Source organism: Nicotiana tabacum, chromosome 22, assembly GCF_000715075.1.
Source record: "Nicotiana tabacum cultivar K326 chromosome 22, ASM71507v2, whole genome shotgun sequence".
In the NCBI taxonomy this organism is placed as follows: Eukaryota; Viridiplantae; Streptophyta; class Magnoliopsida; order Solanales; family Solanaceae; genus Nicotiana; species Nicotiana tabacum.
In genome coordinates, this window is record NC_134101.1 from 7,217,226 (window position 1) to 7,233,994 (window position 16,769).

Consider the following 16,769-nt stretch of genomic DNA (forward strand, 5'->3'; position numbering starts at 1 on the left):
GGGGAACACTTCATGATGATTTGATCGCACAATTAATTATAAAATCTCGGATCTCAATTGTTTAGGCCATTTAATTAAAATCTTGATCATATTATGTTCATGTATGAATCAAATTTAATGTATTTATTTAATTACTAATATGCATTAATAAAATTACTATTTTCTAAAGATGAGATTGTTAATAACATTTCTGAATAGCATTTAAGTAGGAATGAAGGGCGAGAAGACATACATTACATATTTTTCTCTACAAAATAAGTGTTAGATTCCCTTTCCAATATGCCATTTTATTTTATTCAAATTTATTTTTCTAATTCATATTTTTTGTATGTATTTTTTCCCTTTACATTTGTTTTGTTTATCTTATTTGCATGTTTGTCTAAGATGAAACCTTTTAAAAAAAATAGTTTGTGCTATAAATTGTTTATCTATTTTATATCAACTAAATTTACAAAATGATGTATTTTACCGCGCGAAGCGCGGATCAGTTAACTAGTGCGTAGTACCAGTCACTACAGGTCCAAAATACTATAAATGCTAAAGAATTATAAAGGAGTAGATAAATAAATTAATACCATGAGAGCAAATGAAATATTACATGGTTTTATATACAAAAACAAAGGGTGAAAATAGCTTATAATTAAAAGATCCAAAGAAAAACAAAACTGAGAGTAATAGATGTAGATTTTTCCTTTTTTGAAAATTCGACTGTCATCTATCCATTCTAAAACTCGCTTAATTCGGATTCGCATCGAAAATTCTTACTTTGGAGGTAAATAAAAAATAAAAAGGAGTTCAAATGACAAAAAAAGAAATGAAAAAGAACATTTACCATTCAAATTGAAAATGAAAATAAAAGAATATTAATACCACATATAATTCTATTCTCAAGACCATACCTGAAATCTTCAATTAATAATGAAATGATCAAAGTAGCATGAATATACATGCGTTTTACATTTTGGGAACATAAGTTTTTTTTTTTTTTTTTTTAGTACACCTTCCTTTGTAGCATTTGGACTAAAATTATTTTTGAAGTAAAATTCAAACACAATAACGGGTTACTCAAGTGTTAGTCAAGTGACAAGAGGGGGTTGCTTTGACGGTAAGTACCCCATCTGCAAGCTTAGGGTCGTGGGTTCGAGTCACCAATACAACAATAGGTCCAACAAAAGGGGGGTCAAAGGGGATAAAAGGGAGGGGACTCAGAAAAAAAAAATGTTGAGCCAAGTGGCTCTTAGAACGGGTAAGGGCAGGGGCGGACGCAGCCTTTCGGTTACAAGTTTATCCGAACCCATTATTTTTTTGACACGGAGTATATGTATATAAAAACATACTAAAATTTCAACAAAAATTAGATTTGAACCCATAATTTTAACAGTATAATTAATTATGCAAAGTTTAGTTCACTAAATTTTAATCTTGGATCTGCCTCAAAGATGGGGTAAAAAGAACCTTAGAATAATATAATTAGTTGATTTAAAATATAAAATTTTCTTAAAAAAAAAACCATATAGTTCAAACACAAAATTAAACTACTTTCCAACAAATAATTTTTCTTAGTATTTTTTGTCCACATAACCAATTTTTTTTGCTTTCAGGTTGTTTTTGGTTTGTATAAAAAAGAAATCCGCAATTACAAAATCCTTACTAATAGCCAAACACCTTTTACCGCCACCTTGACAGTCACTTTCTTAATCTCGCCGGAGAAAGGAAACTCCGATAATATGGGAAGCAGCAGCGGTAGCGACGTAGAAGCAGGATTCGCGAAGCTACAAGGAGAAGATTTCGAGTATTACATGCAAACGTACTCCATAATCCTCGGCCGGAACTCCAAAAAATCAACGGTCGACGTCGACTTATCATCTCTCGGCGGGGGGATGAACATCTCCCGTCACCACGCTCGCATTTTTTACGACTTCCAACGACGCCGTTTTAACCTCGAAGTATTAGGCAAAAACGGGTGCTTTGTCGAAGGTGTGCTTCACTTGCCCGGTAACCCGCCGATCAAATTAGATTCACAAGACTTACTTCAGATCGGAGATAAAGAGTTTTATTTCCTCCTTCCCGTTCGTAGTATCCTTGGTGGCGGGCCGCTTATTGGGCCTAAACAACACGTGAATTTGAATTCGAATTATCCAGTGGCGGCCCATTATGGTGGGGTAGGGAAAAAGGGGGGATTGTTTAGAGGGAGGGAGATGGAGTATTATGACGAGGAGGAATATGATGATGATGATGATGATGATGATGATGATGATGATGATGATACTGGAGGCAAGAAGATGAGGAGGGGTGATGGAGCTGAGGGTGGTGGTGGTTATGGGTATGGTTCTTGTGGTTCCAGTGGAAAAGCTTCAATTTCCGGGCAATTAGGTCAGTAAGTTTTATCTGTTTTATGGTATAGCAAGACCTCTCTATAAAGGCATTTCACTATAACAGACATAGATTTGTTTTATGGTATAGCAAGACCTCTCTATAAAGGCATTTCACTATAACAGACATAGATTTGTTTTATGGTATTTAATCTTGGTTAATCATGATTTTCTTCCTAGCACATGTTAGAGGGCATTAGTTCTTTTTCTGTTTAAAATTGCACTTGTACAACGGTACTTTGCATTTGGATTCCTGTATTTTAATTCAGCTCCATTAAATTGAATTCTATGTTAACTTCTGTTTGCGGGATGATAATTGAGAATTTTGAAGGATCTATTATGCTCGTGAATTGGTAAACAGTAAAAAAGTCATCTTTTTGTTAGTGTATTGAGATTTTGGTATTTGATTGAGCTATATTGATTTGAACTCTATGTTAACTTCTGTTTGTGGGTATGATAATTGAGGATTATGAAGGTTCTATTGTGCTCGTGAAGTACTAAGTTGTAAATGTTGAATTTAACAAGATTAATGCGAACTAGTGTGAACATTTGAAGCCTCCTTTTAGGAAGAAATTGGTAGATGCATTTTTCATGCATTTACATTGCATGTTCACACTTAATATGATGTCATGCATGACATTATTAAGGTCATTTCCCTTCTATAAATAGCAAGGGTTTTGTTCATTTGTAAACATCTCTCACTTGCCTTCTTATCTCCTAAGGCATTTGAATCTTCTTTCTCTCTTATAGTATTTCACTTGTATTTTTGGAGTGAAATAAATTTGAGTTGATTGTGTCCGAGGACTAGGCAAAAATTAAATTTTGCCGGACCTCGTTAATTTCTGGTGTTCATTTTATTATTGTCTCATTTACTATTTATTAGCTACCTTTAAATATAGTAGTTGTGATTTAATCACTCTCTATATGTTCGGCTTCCACAACAATTGGTATCAGAGCCAAGGTTCTATCTTAGTATGCTCTGTGGTTGCAACATAGTCTGAACTTCCACATCAGAAAAGAATTACTTTGGTGTTCTGTACTGTCAGCAAATAAATAGTATCTGTAGCAAAAATGGGAGATAATAAAAATGAAGAGTCCACATCGGGTGTCAGTAATACGTCGTTGGCATCTTCGCCTATGACAAGAATTATGTCAAATGCGAAATTTGCAGTTGAAATTTTTGACGGGTCAAGACATTTTGGGATGTGGCAAGCTGAGGTTCTTGATGTCTTTTTTCAACAAGGACTAGATATTGCCATAGAAGAAAATAAACCAGACAATATCGGAGAAAGAGATTGGAAGATTATCAACCGCGTTGCTTGTGGTACCATTCGATCTTACCTCGCAAGAGAACAGAAGTATCCATACACAAAAGAAACTTCTGCAAGTAAATTGTGGAATGCGTTGGAGGATAAATTCTTGAAGAAAAACAGTCAAAATAAACTTTACATGAAAAAACGACTGTTACGCTTCACATATGTTCCTGGTACTACAATGAATGATCATATCACCAGCTTTAATAAGTTGGCGACAGATTTGCAAAATATGGACGTGACTTTTAGTGACAGAGATATGGCCTTAAGTGTCTCTCAAGGAAGTTTGTTCTGCCTTGTACAACTATGAACAAAGAAAGAGAGAAACAAAAGAGTGGAGAAGGAGAAGCACTGGTCGTGAGAGGTCGTTCTCAAAATCATATGAGAACGAAGAAAAGAAGATCCAAGTCAAGATCCAGACCCAGCAAAGATGAATGTGCCTTTTGCCGAGAAAAGGGGCACTGGAAGAAAGACTGTCCAAAGTTGAAAAACAAGGCCAAACCTAACAATGGGAAGGCTGTCATGGATTCAAATGTAGCTGATTGTGACGACTCTGATTTCTCACTAGTTACAACTGAGCCATTCAAACCATCTGACATATGGCTGATGGATTCAACTTGTAGCTATCATATGTGTCCCAACAAGGACTGGTTCATTGATTTTCAAGAAGGGGAATGTGGAGTTATTCACACCGCGAATAACAATTCTCTTACCGCATATGGTATTGGTTCAATCCGATTAAGGAACCATGATGGATTGATCAAAACATTAACAGATGTTCGATACGTACCGGAATTGAAGAAAAATCTCATTTCTGTAGGAGCCCTAGAGTCAAAGGGGCTCAAAGTCGTTGCAGAAAATTGGATAATGAGAATATGCTCCGGTGCACTAGTGATAATGAAGGGAATTCGGCGAAATAATAACATGTACCACTATCACGGTAGTACACTTATTGGGACAGTAACAATGACATCCAGTGATGACAAGGAGGCAGAAGCAACCAAGTTATGACACATGCGCTTGGGACATGCTGGAGGAAAATCCTTGAAGATTTTATCAGATCAAGAATTGTTAAAAAGAGTAAAAACTTGCAATTTGGAGTTTTGTGAGCATTGTGTCAAGGGAAAATATACAAAGGTTAAATTTGGAACAGCTATCCATAATACTAAAGGTATTTTGGATTATGTTCACTCTGATGTTTGTGGTGCTTCCAAAACACCTTCATTAGGTGGGAAACACTATTTTGTAACCTTTATTGATGACTTTTCCAGAAGAGTGTGGGTGTATACTATGAAAACCAAAGATGAGGTACTGAGAATTTTTCTCAAATGGAAGGCGATGATAGAGACTCAAACAAGCAGAAAGATAAAGTGTCTTCGCACAGATAATGGTGGAGAATACAAAATTATCTTTACAATAAGATTTGTGAAGATGATGGCATTTTGAGACATTTCACCGTCAGAAATACACCACAACAGAATGGAGTGGCAGAACGCATGAACCGGACTTTGCTGGAGAAGGTTCGATGTATGTTGTCCAATGCTGGCTTGGGCAAAGAATTTTGGGTTGAGGCAATAACATATGCATGCCACCTCATTAATCGTCTACCATTTGCCGCTATTGGTGGCAAGACGTCATTTGAAAAATGGTATGGAAAACCTGCTGAAGATTATAATTTTTTACATGTGTTTGGCTCAATTGCATACTATCATGTGAAAGAGTCAAAATTGGATCCGAGAGCAAAGAAAACTATATTTATGGGGATTACTTATGGAGTCAAAGGATACCGATTATGGTGCCTAGAGACAGGAAAAATTATATTCAGCAGAGATGTTACCTTTGATGAATCTGCCATAACAGATAAGGTGATAGTTGAAGATGTCAAACAAACTGATGGTGCTTCAAAGCAGGTGGAGTTTGAGGGAAAATTAATTTTCCCAACACAGGGAGAAAACGAGGAAACGATAGAAGATTTTCCCCTGGAAGAAGAGTCAGTGGAAGGGGAGATTCCAACTCAAGAACCCCAACAACAACTTGCATCAATAGCAACCAACAAGCCAAAAAGAACAATAAAGAAACTGTTCGTCTCATAGAGATGGTGGCTTGTGCAACCTCAATTGTAGCTGATGGTGTTCCTACCACTTACAAAAACGCAGTCTAAAGTTCAGAAGAAGATAAGTGCAGGATTTCCATGAATGAAGAAATACAGTCCCTTCATCAGAATTGCAGATGGAAATTGGCCAATCTCCCGAAGGGCAAGAAAGCAATTGGGTGCAAATGAGTATTTGCAAAGAAAGAAGGATTTTCTAACCAAGAAGATGTTCGCTACAAAGCAAGATTGGTGGTCAAAGGGTACGCTCAAAAGGAGGGAATTGATTACAATGAGGTGTTTTCTCCAGTCGTGAAACACTCCTCCATTAGAGTTTTGTTGGCTCTGGTAGCACAGTTGAATTTGGAACTAGTTCAGTTAGATGTAAAAACTGCATTTTTACATGGAGACTTGGAAGAGGAAATCTATATGACTCAGCCAGAAGGATTCAAAGTTGCCGAAAAGGAAAATATGGTGTGCAAGCTTGAAAAATTGTTGTACGGATTGAAACAATCTTCTAGACAATGGTACAAACGATTTGATAAGTTTATGTTGCGGCAGAAGTACAGAAGAAGCAAATACGATCATTGTGTGTATTTGCACAAGCTTGAAGATGGATCCTTCATATATCTTCTCCTATACGTTGATGATATGTTGATAGCTTCCAAAAGTCTAGAGGAAATTGAGAAGTTAAAGATTCAACTAAGAAAGGAGTTTGAGATGATGGATTTGGGTGAGGCGAAGAAAATTCTTGGCATGGAGATAAAAGAGATAGACATTCAAAGAAACTCTATCTATCTCAGAAAGAATACTTGAAGAAAGTAATAGATCGATTTGGCATGAATGAAAACACGAAGTCGGTTAGCACTCCTCTTGCTCCTCACTTTAAGCTTAGTGCTGCTATGTCGCCGAATAATGAAGCTGAACGAGAGTATATGTCAAGAGTGCCATATGCGAATGCCGTTGGTAGCTTGATGTATGCAATGGTTTGCACAAGACCTGATATTTCACATGCTATCGGAGTTGTAAGCAGGTATATGCATGATCCAGGAAAGGAGCATTGGCAAGCTGGATTCTACGGTATATTTGTAATACTGTAGATGTTGGATTGATTTTTGAGCAGGAAGATAGTCAGTATCTGGTTGGATATTGTGACTCAGATTATGCGGGTGATTTGGACAAGCGTAGATCAACTACTGGTTATGTTTTCACTTTTGCAAATGCACCAGTTAGTTGGAAGTCTACTTTGCAGTCAACGGTTGCTTTGTCTACTACTGAGGCAGAGTACATGGCAATTACGGAGGCTGTAAAGGAGGCAATTTGGCTTCAAGGGTTGCTTAGAGAGCTTGGTATTGGTTAAGAAAGCATCACACTATTTTGTGATAGTCAGAGTGCTATCCAATTAGCAAAGAACCAAGTTTATCATGCAAGGACGAAACACATTGATGTTCGATATCACTTTGTACGAGATATTATAGAAGAAGGTGGAGTCATGGTGCAGAAAATTAGGACTACAAACAATCCTGCCGATATGCTAACAAAAGTAGTGACTGCGATCAAGTTTCAACATTGTTGAACTTTGAAGATTGAAGTTGAAGACACAATCAAAATTTATCAGTAAGAGAAAATTGAAAAAAGGGGAATCTTGCCAAGGTGGAGATTTGTTGAATTTGACAAGATTAATGTGAACTAGTGTGAACATTTGAAGCCTCCTTTTAGGAAGAAATTGGTAGATGCATTTTTCATGCATTTACATTGCATGTTCACACTTAATATGATGTCATGCATGACATTATTAAGGTCATTTCCCTTCTATAAATAGCAAGGGTTTTGTTCATTTGTAAACATCTCTCACTTGCCTTCTTATCTCCTAAGGCATTTGAATCTTCTTTCTCTCTTGTAGTATTTCACTTGTATTTTTGGAGTGAAATAAATTTGAGTTGATTGTGTCCGAGGACTAGGCAAAAATCAAATTTTGCCGAACCTCGTTAATTTCTGGTGTTCATTTTATTATTGTCTCATTTACTATTTATTAGCTACCTTTAAATATATTAGTTGTGATTTATTCACTCTCTATATATTCGGCTTCCGCAACAGTAAAAAGGTCATCCTTTGTTTAGTGTAAGGAGTTATTGACATTTCCATTGTGGAATACAGGTGTTTCCCTAAACAACTTTGTGCATAAAGGTGCTTTTGCTCTGTTGAATTACTTTTTTGTCAATGACTGCAAGTGTAGAAGATTTTGATTTATTTTCCTTTTACACCATTCTGACCAGAGTTCGTTCCTTAAACAGCAATGGTTTAATTCCATGGCTTTAGCTCCTGCGGATAGATGCTTAAAGTATGTACGGATTAAGATTCTGTTGTGGACTCTTTTCACAGGGCAGCGAGAAGCATAAAAAGATTCAGCTTATGCTTTCGACAGGTTTTCTGCTTGAATTAGTATTCAAAAACTGCTGCCCTGTGAAAAGAGTCCACAACAGAATCTTAATCCGTACATACTTTAAGCATCTATCCGCAGGAGCTAAAAGTGGTTTGCTAATATGGAAGCACCTCAATAGCCTCTACGGCCTACACGCATGGATTTTTTGATGCATAATCCACCTGGAATTTGCAAATCCACTGTCTCTTATAATCTTCAAGCTTCAGGGATAGAAACTTCATTGTGGATCATGTAACAGTAATTCATTTTTTTCTTTTGCTTTCTATTTCCAATACCCCCTCTGGTGATTGGTTTTCGTTTAGTGTTATTGTCTTGGACTCATTGGCTGTTTTGATTGTCCTAGACATATAATTTGTCTTGCATCATTGGCTGTTTTAACTTGGGACTGAGGCATAGTCGTTTGATTGACAGTTATTCGCCATTCTGAGGTGTTTAAAGCATTGCTTGAACCCTACATATGCAATGTGAATGATATCTGCTGCAGATTAGTAAATTATTCTTAAACATGGCTCTGACTTGTATGTTCTAATGATGTCATTAGGAAAAACAACAGAAGTCTTAAAAAACTTTTTGTGATATTTAAGAATCATTATACATATATTTAGGACGTGATATGAATACAAGATTTCATTTTTCTCCCCTTGTATCCTATACATTTGGATTCCAGTGCCGCATTAGTCTTGCTTATATGATTTACAAACTTTAATTGACAAGCATATATACTCAAAATCTGTTGGAACTTGATATCTGAAGTGTGGAAGTTATTTGGCTGAAAACATGCTGCAGATAAGAAGACAGATGGAAGATTACGTGTTGACAGAGATGCTGACAATCAGCAGCTCATGCAGTTAGAAGAAAAGGATGTTGTGTCATCTGTAGCTAATGTGCTTTCTGATCTCTGTGGTCCAGGAGAATGGATGCCAATGGAGAAGCTTCATGCTGAGGTAACTTTTGAAGCTATTTATCATATTATACAGAGCCCAAAATTTTATTTGTCAAACAAATAGTAAATTGTTTGTTTACTTAACAAGCGAAAGAGGGAAAAGCTTTTGCCAATTTATTTCTCCCCTCATTCTTTTCGCCCTGAATTCTCAGAACGTGAAGTTAAATTTAGGTCAATCAAGTCATGTCAAAGCAGGAGTGCCCGCTTTCGTCCTTTGTGAGCGTCTTTTGCCCCTACTTACAATTTCTGCGCGTAGAGTGGAACTTTCATTTTACATTCTCTGTTGTTTTTGCCAAATGCTGGAATAGCAGTATGAGTGTTTATCTTCCTTGTCTTGATATTTTGGGCATATAGAGTACTGGTTTAAGTGTGTTAGGTGTTTTGTCTTGCCATGAAGTTATCTCAGGGTTGTAAATTTTTACAGTACTCCTTAATGTTCATCTAATAGTGGTGGATATTTATCAGATACACTCAAACTTTTGGCTCAATCTTTTGTGACTTCACAAGGCTTAACTCTGTCATTTAATGATATTTCCTAACACCAATGCCTTTTAGTGGTGAAATTTTTTAAAAGAGAGCTTCTCCTGCTTGGTAAGGCTATGAAATTGTCCAGCTTCAAATTTGATGGAAATAAGCTGTACGCTTTCCTACTTCTCTCATATCTAGTCCTTTCCTTTTCGCCCCGCTCCATATTTTCCCTTCTTTTTTTGGTTTTGGAAGGGTGGGCCGGTTTTGTGTGTTTGCTCAGAGGACGAGGAAGGGTACATATGCCCTGGTTGACTTTTTCTCATCATCCTCTTGATACTCAAGTGGCTTCTTCTTTCATTATCTTTTCTATTAATTTGCTATTTCTTTCATTATCTTTTCTGTTTTCTCTCTGCTGCTCCCTGATCACCTCTCTCCTAAATATCACTGGCCTTAACAGTAAGAATTAATCTGACATTAATTTATCCAATAGAAAATAGAGATTCATATATTACACTATTTAAGAGATTTGACATCTTTTAGGTACCCGTAGGTAAGGTTTCAGTTTTCTTTAATTAGTTCTTCAGAATACCTATAGAACAGATCTTATACACACAGCTCTTGTGAGTAAACTGCTGATTCTGAACCCTTTTTTTTGTTTTTGTTTTGGGCGAGGTTTTATGTCGCGCGCACACTGCAGGCCAGTTTAAACAAGAGATCTTTTTCAGCTATCAATTGGAAAAAAGAAGAAATTTGTGGTTATATGCTTTCCTTCTTGTTTTATGCTAGTTCTTTATCTAATATTGAAGAAATTTGTAGTTCTTCATGTGAAGTGGTGGTTCTCAAGCGCAAATCTAATATTGACAGTCCTGTCTCATCTAAAATGGATTGGATCCAAAACGATACCGATTTATCTTAACTTTAGTATATGAGATACCATTACTGCTTAGTTTCTCATTGTAGTAGTTGGATAATTCCTTCCCCGTTTCTGAGTCATAGGTAGTAGAATTTATCTGTGTTTTGTTAGAGAATTGGACTTTTTGTTGATAGCCAGCTTCTGTATGTACAGTTGGTTGAACACTATGGCAATACGTGGCACCATAGTCGTGTGAGGAGATATCTGACATCAGAGGACTATCCCAGCCCAGAAGCCAAAACGAAGCCATGGTATGGATTGTTGATGCTGTTAAGGAAATATCCGGAGCATTTTGTCATCAATACGCGGTCCAAGGGACGGGTAACTTTGGAGTTTGTTTCTCTTGTCTCACTGCTTTCTTGAGAACAGGTAACAATTTTTAGCCGTGTAGTTGTAATTGAGCTTCAAGTCTATAGTTTGAAACTTGTGGCTTGAAACATTTTCCATTTAGCATCTTTTGTCTGGATTTGAACTCTGGTCTTCCATTGTCCATTCCAGCTTTTAGTCACACGCTCGAGTGCTCAAACGGTAATGATATGTACTTCCTTTAGGTCTCAAATATCTACCTTTTCCAGCCCATTTTGTGGTTGTGTTAACTTGAAAAATCAACAATGTCTACTTTACAAGATGAAATTATCTTCAAAATATCTCAATAACTTTTTCACTTTCTATGCTTATTCAAAACTCGCAATTGTTACTGTGTTTCTTTTCATTTTTCATTGAGCCGAGGGTCTTCGGAGATAGTCTCTCTACCTCCACGAGGTAGGGGTAAGGTTTGCATACACAATACCGTCCCTAGACACAATTTGTGAGATTTCACTCGGTATGTTGTTGTTGTATGCTTATTCAAAACAATACCGAACAATTGAAGGATATATTTATTACTAATAAGTATTAGTTTGAGCTGTATTTGCGTGGACTTGTACAAGTTCCTTGTTTTCAATGCAAGTCGTTGTAAAATAGTACATATTTTATTACTACTTTTTATTGTTGTTTCAGTATGCAAATGTAGAAACATTGTCATTAAGAATTCAACAGTAATTGTTGTCTTGTTTCACTCTGCAAATAATGGAATATTAAAAAGGCCAGTATTGGCTATAATTAATTTTGATTCGGAAAATCGCGTCAATTCACATTTCACACAACTCCAGTTTCTTGCTATTCAATACGGTGTTTAAGTAATGCAAAAAATAACATTATCTGACAACAAAAAAAAGTTAAAGAATTTGCCACTTGTACTCTGGTAGCACATTGTACAAACAAGTTAAGGAGGGTACAATAGGGGTTAAGAGCAGGAATTCTGCCATAGCAGAAGCAGTAATCCATAGTGTTTAGTGTAATGTTTATTACAGCGAAACGATGTAATGGGATGATTGGAATTACTTAACACTTAACTAGAGATATGGAGTTCGAGCTTAAAGAATAGAGAATCTTTTGATGGAAAATAGTTTTCTCCAGATATATCGGAACAATGATCTTCAAATTACAAATATTAGCCAAAATATAATATTTATTGGAAGTAGATGGGTACAAAGTTTTGAGCAATAGACCTGGCATGTGGTAACTACAAGCAAAAAAAAAAATTCTATATTATACTAGTTATATTAGTACTAATTAATTAGTGACAACTAAGAAGAAATTAACAAATAAATAGGAAAAATGACACTATATAGCCACTCTCAAAATAATAGTAAAAAAAAAATATTTTTTGTATATATATACATTTTGTATGTTATTCAAAAATTATATAAATTTTATACACTTTTTCGGCTAACAAATGTAAGTTTCTGATGCAGGCTAAAAGTGAAAAAACCCCAAATAAATATCGGGGTGTTGTTGAGTATTCTGAGTTAACTTGGCCCATATGGTCTCAACTGTCGGCCCATTACCCCACTCAATATAAAGCTTTGAACAAAAACCCAAATGGTCGATTTTCTCTCGAAAAGGTTTTAGAAAAGCTGAGCTTGAGCAAACAGGAGATTAGGGTTTTGTATACTCCATCATTTGCCTCTGACCTACGACGATGATTTATGACGTGAATTCTCCGCTTTTCCGTTCCTTTCTCAGCCAGAAAGGAGGCGCCTCCGACAAAAGGTACATTTTAATTTTCTCGTTAACCTTAAATTCATCGCCGCGCAATGTTTTATGCCTTTTGTTTGCGTTTGTCTAAAATGGAAGACTGCTAGCACAAATGATTTCATGCCAGTTCCTTCTGTTTGTTTCTTCTTCGGTGTGCTATGTGCAAACTTTGCATAAATTTTATACTCCATATAAATATCTCAATTAGCTCAGCTCTGTTGTATGGCAGTGATGAGTTGTTTTAAGTGTTTAACCAGTAGAAAATGTGCTAGCTAGGCAATTTTGTGAATGTTTTCGTATTCACAACAATAGGATGCAGTGAACATTATTTTCGTATTCACAAATATTCAGTGGAGAAACATGTTTGATAATGGCTTATTTTACGGCCTACCTCAGTAGGTGTTTATGTTCTTAAGCAGCTGAAGCAATCTCAGCCGAAATGATGAGAGATGTTCCTATAAAATTTCATGTACCTGATGTCGTAGAATCTCATGATGTCTAGTACGATACATCTATCTCAGTTAGCTCTGATCTATTGTATGGCAGTGATGAGTTATTAAGTGTTTGGCCAGTAGAAAGTATGTTTGACAGGAAATTGTGTGAATGTTTTTTCATATTCACAACTATACGATACCCTGAATATTATTTTCATGCTTTGTCAATGTACTTCCTTGAAACTGCTAAGTGTTTGTAAGACTGAAATTTTGATTCAGCCTCAGAAATAAAGCGATGAGAAAACATGTTTGATTATGGCTTATTCGCGGCCTATTCAGTAGGTATTTAATGTTCTTAAGAAGCTGTCAATCAAGATGATGAGAGGTTTTCTTACTAAATGTCATTTATTTGAACACAAAGCATCTCATGATTGGTTTTAACATGATTTTGGATCTAATGTTGATCTGTAAATATTATTGTTAGGCGAGCTGCTGCTTGTGGCAAGTCAGTTCCTCAATTATTAAGACATCAGATAGTGTCTAAGATGGCATATAGTGCTTCTCATGGGTTTAAGTGCAGTGAAAGAATATAGAAGCTTTCGTAAATGGTCTTTTCTTGTCTTTAGGGATATAAAGAATGGTCTTTTCTTTTCTGAATGTTCTCGTTACTCAAGCTGCTGCTTGTGGCAAGTCAGCTCTTCAATCATTAAAACATTCAGATGAAGTGTCTCAGATGGTTTATAGTGCTTTTTAATGGGCTTTACGTGCAACAAAAGAATTATTGAGAAATTTCCTTAATGGTTTTTTCCTTTCCTAATGTTCTTGTTAGTCAAGCTGCTTCTTGTGGAGCTCTTCAATTATCAAAACCATTAGAGAATCTCGAAGATTGCTTGTTGAGCTCGTTAATGAGTTTTAAGTGCAACAAGAGAATTGTTGAGGCCTTTCATAAGTGGCTCTTTGTTTGGTGCTCCATCTCCTATCTTTATCTAATGTAGTTTTCATGTCAACTTGGTGTGGTTCTGTCCCTCACCCCAAACAGGGGGAGATCCCTTCCTTGGCACGTCGTCATAGTCAAGGCCATTTCACTTGTTTGCAACATGTATATATATATATATATATATATATATATATATATATATATATATATTTTTTTTTTTTTTTTTTTTTTTACCCCTTTAAGCTTCTGGTTTGTTATAGGGTTAAAGTTTGATGATATCAGGTTATAAAACCTTCATCTTTTAGGCTCTTCTTGTTATTTCCTTATGTCTTTTCGTCATGTTCACTCTGGTCTCTCCGTGGTGGATACTCTGATGTGTCTGCACATTTTCATGCTAACTGCATGTTGATCGTGATATAACCGCAGCGCCTCTAATACTTTGTCTAATTGTCCAGGAAAACTGAAGAGCAGAGGCCCAAGGAACAGAGGCCAAAAGCAAGTGATAACAAGCCTGTTATGAATGAGTGAGAGCTGCCAGATGTGAACTTATTTTAGATAATTTGAAATGTTGTTAAGCAACTCTTTTAAAGATGTTGAGCACGCAATTGTCATTTGAATAGATCTATCTCTTTAAGTTTTTTTGATCATTTACTTCTATTGGTCTTAATCTATACAAGCTTTTAAATATGCTGCCTTTGCGTTTTCTTTACTTTTTTTTTCAAGGGTTTCCTCTTCCTCTCAATTTCTCCGTGGCATCGTCATCATCAGCAACAGCTGAGCAGTATATTCTGATCTTGAAATCATCCAACAGTGATGAATTTGAGATGAAAGAATCTATCGCCGTTCAATCTGTAACCATCAAAAACATGGTGGAAGATGGTTACAGCATAATCCCACTCCTAAATGTCAATACCCGAATCCTAACCAAAATTATCGAGTACATGAAGAAGCACGCTGATGACAAGATGAATCTGAACAAAGATATCGAAATATTTCAGAAGATGGATCTGAGTGAAAAAGATATAAAAAACTCAGTAGATATCTGTCACGACCTAGAATTCTTACCGTCGGGACTGTGATGACGTCTAACATTTCATTTGCTAGCCAAGCCAACGATAGAGATTATTAAGCCAAATTCTTATACATTTCAATAATTAACAGTAAATAAGCTATAACAAGGTAAAAAGAAAAGCGCGAAAATCCATAACAACTTTAATGCTTATACACAACTACTCAGAAACTGGTGTCACAATCCACGAACTACTAAGATTTAGTTACAAGTAAGGTGTCCGAAGGAAATACAATTGATTTCGATACAAATGAAACAATAAAGGAAATGCATAGAAGGGGACGTCAGGGCCTGCGGACGCCAACATGACTACCTTGGGTCTCAAAACAGATCAATCCAGCAACTAAACTCAGGGTCAACTCGGTCCGGTACCAAAATCTGCACAGAAAGTGCAGAGTGCAGTATCAGTACAACCGACCCCATGTACTGGTAAGTGTCGAGTCTAACCTCGACGAAGTAGTGACGAGGCTAGGACAAGACACTTACATATAAACATGTGCAATATATACAATAAAAACTACTAAAGAAGCAAGGCAAGAAATAGTGGGAAGGGGACATGGTGAGGGAATTACATGGCAAGGAATCACAACAAGAATGAGGATATGATCAATCGATATATCTTTAACAAAAAGAAACAAGTAAACACAGTAAAGGAAAGTGCACGACATCACCATTCATGCTTTTACTCTCAACCTCACCATAAGAAACAATAGAAACGGCACGGCATCACCCGTCGTGCATTAACTCTCTCTCATAACATGGCACGACATCACCCTTCGTACATTATCACTCACTCACGAAACGTTGCACGACATCACCCTTCGTGTTTTAACACTCTCCCTCACCAAGATAATGAACAATAACAACATGGAGATAGAAATATCAAGAACCAGTCTTACTTTAACATTCAATTCCACGTTACTAACCTCAACTTTGAGTCAATACCCAATCAATACCAATTTCCGTGAAACATAATAAGAGTTGTTCTATATAACGAATAGCTAGTCTAATCATGAACAATATGATCAAGGAATACCACGATTACAATAATAAGACTCACTCGCATGTTATGACTCAACAACAATGCATAGGTACTCGTCACCTCACCTATACGTTGTACTCAACATACAAACACGTAGCAAATAAGCGATTAATGCCTAATCCCTCAAACCAAGGTTAACTACGACACTTACCTCGTTCCGAAGGCCACTCAATACTTAATCACAAGTTTTCCTCTAGAATCCACCTCCAAACCACTCGTATCTATTAAAAATGACTCAATACTATCAATTATTGCTAAATGAATCAATTACATTGCATAGATTTAGATTTTCCAAACTTTTCCCCAAAAAGTCAAAAATCGACCCCGGGCCTGCTTGGTCAAGACCCGAGGTTCGAACCAAAATTCATTTACCCATTCACCCCCGAGCCCGAATATGTAATTAGTTTTGAAATCCGACCTCAATTTGAGGTCTAAATCCCAATTTCCCCAAAATCTCTAATTCTACCCAAACCTCCTATTTCTACCATGGAAATCCTAGATTTTAGGTTGGAAATTCATGAAATGTAATGGGTAATTGAAAGAAAATGGTTTAGAATCACTTACCAACACTTTGGGGAAGAATTTAGCTTGGGAGAATCGTCCCTAGACCGTTTGGCTTTTGAAAAGGTGAAAGAATGGCTTAAGTCCCGTAATGGGACTGTTTAAT

The 16,769-nt window shown here is 36.3% G+C and overlaps 1 protein-coding gene across 3 annotated transcripts; it reads left to right on the forward strand.

Moving 5' to 3' along the window:
- The first annotated feature begins 1,611 nt into the window (after positions 1-1,611).
- On the forward strand, positions 1,612-14,678 carry LOC107806917 (FHA domain-containing protein FHA2). Of its 3 annotated transcripts, XR_001652783.2 has the most exons (5): positions 1,636-2,373; positions 9,004-9,161; positions 10,695-10,910; positions 12,338-12,635; positions 14,447-14,678. XR_001652783.2 is itself a non-coding variant. In XM_075243971.1 (4 exons), exons 1-3 carry the CDS (start codon positions 1,728-1,730, stop codon positions 10,902-10,904), a joined length of 1,014 nt encoding a protein of 337 aa, XP_075100072.1. In that variant the 5' UTR covers positions 1,636-1,727; the 3' UTR covers positions 10,905-10,910; positions 12,338-12,636. The 3 variants fall into 3 exon arrangements, 1 of the variants encoding a protein (XP_075100072.1); XM_075243971.1 differs by lacking the exon at positions 14,447-14,678 and having other exon boundaries at positions 12,338-12,636; XR_012704972.1 differs by lacking the exons at positions 12,338-12,635; positions 14,447-14,678 and having other exon boundaries at positions 1,612-2,373; positions 9,004-10,383; positions 10,695-11,210.
- Positions 14,679-16,769: the final 2,091 nt, after the last annotated feature.